This window comes from Ailuropoda melanoleuca, chromosome 5, assembly GCF_002007445.2.
Source record: "Ailuropoda melanoleuca isolate Jingjing chromosome 5, ASM200744v2, whole genome shotgun sequence".
NCBI lineage: Eukaryota > Metazoa > Chordata > Mammalia > Carnivora > Ursidae > Ailuropoda > Ailuropoda melanoleuca.
The window spans coordinates 101569854-101579756 of record NC_048222.1 but is presented as its reverse complement, the minus strand read 5'-3'; the positions used below and the strand labels follow the sequence as shown (position 1 = coordinate 101579756).

Genomic DNA, 9903 nt, shown 5'->3' with positions numbered 1-9903 from the left:
TTTTAAAGAAGATTTTATTAATTTGTCAGAGAGAGAGTGAGAGCACATGCAGGGGGAGTGGCAGAGGCAGAGAGAGAAGCAGGCTCCCTGCTGAGCAGGGAGCCCGATGTGGGCCTCGATCCCAGGACCCCAGGATCACGACCTGAGCCAAAGGTAGGCGCTTAACCAACTCAGCCACCCAGGTGTCCCTATCAGGGATTTTTAATTGTACATAAGGAAATGAAAGAATGCTGGGGCTTCCTATGCGACTCATTTGGAAGACTTTGTGTCCATCTTCTGTCTGCTCCCCCAGCTCTGGCCCCTATCCTTAGACTGCCTGCTTGCTTCCTTCTTTCTTTCCTTCTTTCTTTCCTTTGTAGGTTAACGGATGCAGTTAAACTGGGGTAAAGACCACACAAATGAGAGCAATGTACCAGGAGCCCAGTGTGCTTGGGATATCTTAATACATTTTCAAGTGTAAATAGCAGGTAGTTCTCACTAGCAAGAAATATGAGTTGAAAATTGGGGGCAGGAGCCAAGGTCAAAGATGCAACATACATCAAATAAAATACTGACCAATGTAAATATATTGAATTTATGAATCCAATATATAGTAGTAGAATTTTTTAAATACTTGAAAATAAAGGATTTTAAATGCATTTTTTCATGCCATGTGTTTTTGAAAGAAATTCTTTGGACTCTGGGAAAAAATTTAGTGTGCATTTTGATCTTCACTGAAAGCTTAAAGAATAGAATCTATTTCTATTAGGAAAGAATGCTTCTCCTGCCTTCCTGGCTTTGCTTGTTAACAGAAGAGATGAACGTATTTCATAATTTGTTAAGTTCCTCTATGGAGGCCAGCCATTGTTCAATTCAGTGATTTGTAACTTAAAATATTGGCTGCAACCCATTCAAATTTACAACGGCCCTATGACTTTGAGCAGTGAGGGGACAGAAGTGCTCAAAACAACACCTGGAAGGATTATAGAGAGGGGCATCCATCAGACTCCTTCTGCCTGATGTACTGAATATTCCCCGGTGTAGCCTTATAGAAATTTGAAAACCCAGAGAGCTACTTTCAAGATAAAAAACTCACATCACTTTATTCTTTAAAGCAGTAATATGTCTCAGTTACATTTAGATACAGTACAAAGAATAATAAAATAGCACCTGTGAATTTCTTAGTAGATGGTAAAGACTCTTAACTCCTTTATCTTCCTCATTTTTTTCCCCTCCACTTCACTAAACGAAGAAAACAGATTACTGTCCCTTCCAGTCCTGTTGGGTCACCAGGGGCCTGATTTTCATGCGAACAACCTTGAGGGAATAATCTGCACCCCGGAAAGGGACCCAGACCACTCCATTCTCAATCTCATAAGGACTGTTGTTCCTTGGATCATAGGAGCCCCCAGGATAGTAAATGCCATTGAGATTGGCCGCTTGGCAGCTGTTGTACCACCAGCCTCCTCCGTAGACTTCCGCACAGTTCTCTTCCCACTGGTCTGCATCCCTGTCATAGGTGCTGAACTGCATGCCCGCGTGAGAAGTGTACTCTGTTCCTTCCTCTGCGGAACCCTCAATCAGAGCGTCACCTGCTGTGCCCTCATACGAAGAGACCTGCAGGGTGTAGCCTTCCGCCTCAGAGCCTACCCTCAAGTGATATTCTGCATAAGCCTGGTTTCCAGCCCAGTCCTCTAACTCAACCCGAAGGACAGAGCCCCTCACGGTTAGTAAGTGGAGGTATTCATTGCCTAGCCAGAATTCTCCTTCCCCCTTGTCATCCAGGCTGCCGAAACCTTTCTTGTAGTCTTGCCAGGTCCGGTTAAAATTCAGTGATCCATCCATTCTTTGCTGGATCAAAAGCCATCCTCCCAAACTGGTCTCTTGATCACAATAAACAGAAAAAATCTTACTGGATCCCGGTAGCTTGATATTGAAAATACCACTTTGGGCACCTGAAGGATGTGTTTGGAGGACATCATCACAGTCTAAAAAAAAAATTAAGCTGGTTGGAAGAAGTTATTCTCATTTAACTTTACAAAGATAGGCATGGCCCAGATTAAACGAAGGCAGATACTGGCTTCCTTTTCCTTCTTTCCTTCCATCCTTCCTTCCTTCCCTCCCTCCATGGGGAAAGGGTGCAGTTACACAGGGATGAGACTTAAAAGCAAGTGAGTGACATTCATACCTACAAATTACAGAGGGCATTTTCCTCAATGGATTTGAAATTTTACTTGCATGCACTGATAACAGCAAGTAACCAGCAAAGATTTCTAAGCATCATTTAGTGCTAATATAACTTGTTTTTAACCTGATCTCAATGTCAACTGAGACACACACTAAAAATATGATTGATAAATTGGGTGACAATTCCAAGAGCACATATTTTGAGTGGTGAAAGAATTTGGTTAGACAAACTTAAAGTCGAGTTTCAGAGGGATTCATTCATTCATTTAACATGTATTTATTGAGTGACGGTTCCCTGCACTGTTAGGCATTTAGGAATACAGAGATGAACATGAGAGATAAAGTCCCCGCCCTCATGAAACTTACAGTCTAGTGCCCAAAGACAAACAAACACAAGGTGTAATTTCTGTAACGTCTAATAGAGGACTAGGAAAGAAGTTCAAGGTGCTAGGGGAGGCATTGCAAGGATAGCGAACTTAGTCTAGGGAGTCAGGGAAGGCTTCCCCAAAGGAGAAGTGTGGATACCTCTGGCAGAGCGAACTTTAGCATGGCCTCTTTTGGTGGTATATCCTCCTTTGAGGGTTTCATGTTCCACTTCAGTTCCGGCCTCACCTGCCGCTTTATAGCTCTTGCTTTCAAATGTGGAGTCTCCTCTGTTGTAAGTCGTACTACTGCTCGAAAATTGTTTGCTGTGAGTTGAAGTTTTACCCCCGGAAGAGAGCTCAGGTACCCTTAAGTGTGTGAATATGTCCGATTCTGAGCCCAGAGAGTGGGTCCTACTCTCAAACTCCCTGTGCGAGGGTGAAAGCCCACCTGGAAATATGTTTCCTGTTGAGGCAGTGCCAAAGAAACTCTCTAGATCAGGGTGCCTAGAACGGATATCGTCTAGGCTACCACCAAAAGTATGGGGTAAGTCACCACAGTCAGATCCATCTTCGGAGTTTACCACTTCTTTGGTCACTTCTTTGCGACCATCAGGCCCTATAATGGTCTTAGTAACGGTTTTAGAGCATGAACGACGACTGGTGGTTGTGCTTCCAGAGGAGACCTTCTCATTACCAATGAGAAGTTCTTTATCTCCTTTAGAAGTGACCAGTTTGCTTGTGTGGTACTCTTTCTTTGTCCCTGGAGTTACACTTCCTGACACCTCTTCAAATTTGCCCCACTCTGGGTTGGTAGGCCTGTTCCCATGCCCTAAGCTGTCTGGCCTAAAGCTTCCAGACTCAGAACTTTCAGGGTTCCAAGTGCCAGCACTGCCAGCTCCGGCGCTCCCAGAGCTCCAAGTGCCAGTGCTCCCAGAGCTCCAAGAGCTGGTGCTGCCAGTCCCGGTGCTCCCAGAGCTCCAAGTGCCAGTGCTGCCAGTCCCAGTGCTCCCAGAGCTCCAAGTGCCATCACTGCCAGGTTCGGTGCTCCCAGGCCTGGTGCTCCCAGGCCCGGTGCTCCCAGAGCTCCAAGTGCCGGTGCTGCCAGTCCCAGTGCTCCCAGAGCTCCAAGTGCTGGTGCTGCCAGTCCCAGTGCTCCCAGAGCTCCAAGTGCCTTCACTGCCAGGCTCAGTGCTCCCAGGCCTGGTGCTCCCAGAGCTCCAACTGCCAGTGCTGCCAGTGCCAGTGCTCCCAGGGTTCCAAGGGCCAGAACTTCCGGGTCCGGAGCTGCCAGGATTCCAAGGGCCAGAACTTCCGGGTGTGGAGCTCCCAGGATTCCTGGGGCTTTCAGGCCCTGGTCCTGTTCCATGAGATACAGTGTCTCCTCGGGTATTCCCATCTCTACCAGACCCCTCTAACGTTATTTTCATCTGTTGCATTTCCAGGAGTGCCTGCCATCCTGGAGGGGCTTTCTGAAGCTGACTCTTGAAGTCCCCAGGAAGTGTATTTGGAGCTGTGGTCATTGTCAGCTGTGGTAAGTATTGCCTATCTTTAGGTGGAAGTAAGTCTTTGGCAATGACTTGTTCAAGTTGCTTTTGCTGATCTTCATAGTACTTTAGATCTGTCCTACGTTCTAAAGCCCTACTGCATGACCCTTGGCAAGATCGGATCTTAATATCAATGTCCACCTAAGAGAGGGTGAGAAAGAGAAAGAAAAGAAGTTGCTATAAATAAAGAGATTATGCCTATTCAGTACTAAGCAGTCAATTTATTTTTTGGAAACTGGATTCATTTCTTTGAGGTGGAGACCTACCAATCAATATTCTATTTTTCATTTATGTCATACCCTCAGTGGAAGAGACTTGAGATATTGTAAGGTTAGCCTGGAGAGGCAATAGGAGCTACCTGGAATCATTTTAGTCTTAAAACATATCAATAAGATGCTGTTCCCTCTGAAAGAAAACACCGATGAATTGACCCTTAGTGAGACTGAGATCGAAGATCCCGAGGAATGGTGGTGTCAGAGCTTTGGAACAAGACAAGCAGGGACTTCATATTTGCTTTTGAAATTTACTAACTATGTATCCTTGGAAAATTTGCTTAATATCATTGAGCTTTTTTTCTTCATCTGTAGAGTGGGGGAAATAATACTTACTTTGTAGGTGAATAATGGATATAACACTTTGCTCTAAGTATAGTACGTCTTCAGTGAATGACTACTGCCCTCCTTTTCCCTGCTATTTGAAAAAAAGGAAATCTGGTGTCAGAGCCAAACACGTACTTACCTCCAGTCGTTTCATATCTACCAGCTGATCCCTGACATTTTTCTGCAGAAGGCGGATTTGCTGTACTTGTTCTATGACTTTGCGCCTCAGGATCTCAATTTTGCTTCTCAGATCTTCTGACACTTGGCTATATGTATTATCATTATCTGAAAAAAAGAAAGTATGGAGAATGAAGGAGCTGCTAAGTGATTTGCTTATCATAGCCACCAAAAGTAGGAAATTTGTTTATAAATATCCTTTCCCTTTTAATAACGATTTGTTCTCTGGGCATTTTATTTGTGTGTTCCAAATCTATTAGGCATTTGGTGTTTGGACAATGTCATGTCCTTTAGTCATCCATAGCTGTTAACTAAGATGCTCTATTAGCAGCTAGTAATCCAAATAAATGCAGAAGAAATGTCTTTGGAATTTTAAAGGTACAATTAGGAGATTAAATCTGATCACATTTCAATCATTTCATCATATCCTTAACTAAGGGACTTAAACATAAAGTTAAACAATATGTTAACAAACATATTCTTGGATTTTCATACTGAGAAGTTTTCCCTCCGCCTGTAGTTTTGAAATTGTTCCTAAGATTTTTTTTTTTTTTAGGTCAACAGGATCACTCAGTTGCCATTACTGCTGTACTGTTGACTTTACATTAGTTAAGTGTCTCCTAAAGATGTAAAGAGTCAAAGCAAGGCTTCAAGAACTAGGGCCTTGCTAAACTTGCTTCCCATGCCAGAGCAAATCCGATGTTTCCTAGTCCTAATGAAACTTAGTCATAGTCCTATGAGAAATAAAGAACATGGCTCTATATTCAAATTAAAACATAAACAGCTTGGGGGAGTCTGTGGATGGAACTACCAGCTCCATCACATGATAGCTTTGTGTCTTTGGGTAAGTCTCTTGATCTCTCAGTCTCCTCCCTCCTCTGTAAGACAGAAATAATATCTCCTCAAAAAGTTATGCTCACCTTATTTTCAGTATATACTCTTTAAAAAAAAGAACACACTTAGATTCTAGTCTTCAATACAAAAGTCTGACTTACTCTGTGACTTTAAACAATTCTAAGCTAACCTCTTTAATGTTACTTTTATAAAAAGCAAGCCCCTCCTTAAAATTCAGGTGAATAAGGCATATAAATAAGGCATCATAAAGGCATACGTTTCTATCTTAAGTACTTTGGAGTAAAATTGGAAGCTGCTGTAAGGAGACAGCATATTTACTTAGGGCCTTCGTTGTTGTGGTGTTGTGTGCTATACAGTCAAAGTACCAAATATGTAGTGCTTACTGTTAGCGGTGGCAAAATCCCCTCTCACAATTTCCATTATATTTCCTGTCAATGAATTAGAGTCCTTATTGTTCTTCTGATACTCAAATAGTGAATTTTTGAGCTTATTTATTCTGTTTGTAAAATCTTGATTGACTTCATCCATTAACCCTTTCATCCTGCAGCCAGAAGGGCATTTGTAGTTCTGAAAGTGAAGAGGAAAAATTATTTTAAGGGTCTGTATCTTGGGTCCAGTACAATTCTAAGGTTTCCTTGCAGCCCCCATTGCCCCTCCCTTCCCTAATATCCTCAGATCACCTATTGACCTAAGAGTAGTTTGAGAGGACTAGTCAGAGATCATAGAGAAATTCTGGAACGAGCATCCACTTAACCATAAATTAGGCCCCACAAAATCTTGAGGCCATAATACTCAGATTCCTGGGATTTGTCTGAGCCTGCAACTAAAATCCAAACTATTAATCCCACTAATGACCCAGACTTTAGGAGGTAATTTAAATAGTGCTCTCAGGGTGAGGTTGCTTTCCATTTGTCTTCTTGAATTTGGCATGTCATGAGTCATTAGATTATTTCCCAATGGAAAAGTTTTCTGTGACCTACTGGGGCAGCCCGTGCACAATTTTAGCACCACAGGGAAGGATTCTCCCACGCCCTCTCCCCTCTGCCCACCGCTCACCCAGTCTTCATCGGCGCAGAAGGGCCAGTCTGTCTCCTTGCAGGTAGATTGCTGTCTTTCCACGATTCTTGGGCCACGCACACCTCCTCCTTCGGCTATAAATTCACCCTCCTTGCCATCTGTGGTCTTTATGGATTCATTCGAACACACGAAAGAGAACAACATTAGGCAGATAAGAAGATACTGGCATGCCTGCAAACCCCAAGGAGGGGGAGGGCTCTCACAGAGATTAAGAGCACCGGCTTTGGGGTCTCTGCAAGCTTCGGCTTTCTGACATTTTGATTGAAAACCCTAATACCTATATCATGGAGTTGTACGAATTAAAGGAGATATGGTATACGCGTTTTTAACTCTGTTGGAGGCGAAATGCTAGGAGTTTTAAAGGATTTATTATATATGGAAAATTATTTGAATCAACAAAATTAGTTAAAATTTACCTTTTCGTTTTCAGTAATGTGTGGAGATAGAAAGGTAATTGAAAAATTCAGAGTTTCTTCTCTTACAGTTTCAGTAGGAAAAAACTTACACTATCTTAGCTTAATTTCTCTCTCCTTCAAGTTTCTACTTTGATCTGATGGGTCCATAATTTGAGCAAGTACATACCAAGGGCACAAATGTGGCCAGATCAGACTGGGAAATGCTTTTTAGGTTACCCACTCATGTAATAATTTCCTTTTATTCGCAATGCAAAAGAGTAGACTGAAAGCAAAAATAATGGCCCGTGACTGACAACTTTTTTGAACACCTTCTAATTAGAAATACAGATTTTTAAAAAAAATTTCTATTATGACCTGTGAAGTGAAATAGGACATAAAAATATTCTTCCAACAAAACTTTATATCCTAATAAATCAAGACGGATTTAAGTTTTAGCTATTTTTATTTTACACTACTAACTTACAAGGATTTTGCTAAGACTATTTTCATCTCGGATAGTTTCTCCTTCTTCTTCTTCTTCTTTTTTAAGTAATCTCTATGCCCAGTGTGGGGCTCGAACTCACAACCCTGAGATCAAGAGTCACATACTTTACCAACTGAGCCAGCCAGGTGCTCCCTTGGATCATTTATTCTTATAATTAGCTAATATTTGTTGTCTCGTTTTTTAAAAAGTACCCTAATAATACTACTTGTAATTATTATTATTATTATTATTATTCAAGAAATTAAGGACAGTTTATTTAAAGGAACAAGTACAATCTCTTTAAGAAATAAAATTACAAATTCAAACATACTTCAGAATAAAATGGAACAATATTAAAAACAGGCAAAAATTTAATATTTATGCCAATAAGGGAGAGATAACTGAAAACTTATGCATTATCCAAAATATATATGCTAATATATGTTAGCAAATGATGTTAGTCTAATTTTCCATAAAATTTTTTTACTTATTAGTTTACTATGAGGAAAAAAAATTAAGTCAGAAACCCTCTTCAGTTTTTTTTTTTCTATGGTAGTAGGGTTTATGAGTGGTAAAGGGAAAGAAATAAATTGGAATAATTCATAGCCTGGAAGTAACTGAGTTTCTTAAACATATTTGTCATATTTTTATAAGATCTAAGTGTTTCTAAGTGTTGAATGAAGTTCCTCTTCTTTTCTATAGGTCTCTGAAGTCAAACTTTAGAAATTATTGCAGTATTTAGTAATTATTTTAAAAGATTGCTTCCCAAAAGGAGTATTGCCTTCTCAATTAATCTTTCCTGACTATGTAATATATAATAAAATATCCTATGTTATATGTTTTAAAGACACCTAATTTGCTTTTCTTTAAAAACAAAAACAAACAAACAAACAAAAAAACCCACACAAAAACAACCTTTTAGGAAAACTGCATTAAACCACTATTCTGCGTCCTATGGACAACTAGCAATAAATTAATAATTAGATTTTTAAAATTCTTAGCAGAAGAATGCTTTGTTCCATTAACTAGCATGAACTATCCTGAGGCTTTATTGGAACAAAGATGGCAAAGATTTCTTCCCTTAAAACAAATACACAAATGATGTTGTAAGGCTGAATTACAGACAGCGAAGCTTCCCCTGTGAATTTCTATACTTTGGTCCAGCTACGTCTCCCTCTTACTTCTGAGGTGTCAGGCTCGTCTAGGAACTTGCCTCCGCGGCCTAGAGCTTATAAAGCTCACAGTGTGTGAGGACATAGATAAGACTGACTCTTGCAGAATAAACACCAGAGAGAAAGCAAAAAGAGAAAATAAAGGCGACCATACCCAGACTGTGCCCACCACACTCAGGACGAGGCAAAAGGTCTTCAGAGGAAACATCTTTCTAAGGGTGGGAGCTGGCTCTTGAGGAGCGCTCCCGCTGAAAGAGAGGAAGACTGCCTCCACGCCTGGTGCCCATCCCATTTAAATCCGCAAGGAGGTTTGATTAATCATTATCTTTGTGCTGTTCTGACAGTCAATAAGCGCCTTACAACCCTTGCTTCTTCTGGAAGGTTGGTGTCCCAGAAGTACTTGCTCAATCCCCCAAGCTTGTTTGCTTTTGATAAGCTGTTGCAGGGGCAGCAGCAATTCCAGGACGATCTCACATTCCGGGAACGGGATGACTTTAGAAGGGCAAAAGGAACACAGGAAGACAGACGTCTGCTTGAGGATGTGCGACGATATGGAGAGGGGCCGAGGCAGGCTAGCAGCAGCCCACTGCCAACAGAGACTGGCAGATGGTATTTCACTTCAGGAAGGAATCATGGTTGGATGATCGGACTTCTAAAAAATAACTTGGTGGGGGCCCCTGGGTGGCTCAGTAGCTTCAGGATGGGACTCCAGATTTCCGCTCAAGTTGTGGTCTCAGGGTCCTGGGATGGAGCCCTGCCTCTGGCTCCCTGGCTTGGTGGAGAGTGTGCTTCTCCCTCTCCCTCTGCTCCTCCCCCCTACCCCTGCTCACTCTCTCTCTGTCTCTGTCTCTCTCTCTTCCTTAAATAAATAAATAAATAAATAAATAAATAAACTCTTAAATAAAGAAATAAATCTTTTTAAAAAAAGGACCGTGATAGGCTGACCCTGAAGTCCTTCTATATGTTACCTCGAACAGATTCTTTTCCTCTCTCCAAAATAGTTAAGACAGCAGCCCCTGGAACCAAGCAGCTGAGGTTCATAATCTCAGGTACCCCATTTCCCAACGCT

At 41.5% G+C, this 9903-nt stretch overlaps 1 protein-coding gene across 1 annotated transcript; it reads right to left on the bottom strand.

The window, feature by feature from the left end:
* Window positions 1-1055: 1055 nt before the first annotated feature.
* On the bottom strand, window positions 1056-9138 carry FGA (fibrinogen alpha chain). The gene is made up of 6 exons (XM_011235810.3): window positions 8989-9138; window positions 6763-6888; window positions 6090-6273; window positions 4814-4959; window positions 2692-4216; window positions 1056-1967 (listed from the first exon to the last, which is right to left on the bottom strand). The coding sequence occupies exons 1-6, from the start codon at window positions 9124-9126 to the stop codon at window positions 1240-1242; spliced, it is 2847 nt and encodes a 948-aa protein (XP_011234112.3). The 5' UTR covers window positions 9127-9138; the 3' UTR covers window positions 1056-1239.
* Window positions 9139-9903: the final 765 nt, after the last annotated feature.

What these genes read in the sequence shown, in the direction of transcription:
- FGA (XM_011235810.3), bottom strand. Translation starts at nt 9,126, where the DNA reads ATGGGATGGGCACCAGGCGTGGAGGCAGTCTTCCTCTCTTTCAGCGGG. An exon ending in TCTGCGCCGATGAAGACTGG is followed by an intron (nt 6,274 to 6,762) that starts GTGAGCGGTGGG and finishes CTTCACTTTCAG; the next exon opens with AACTACAAATGCCCTTCTGG. An exon ending in TAAAGTTCGCTCTGCCAGAG is followed by an intron (nt 1,968 to 2,691) that starts GTATCCACACTT and finishes TTTTTTTTTTAG; the next exon opens with ACTGTGATGATGTCCTCCAA.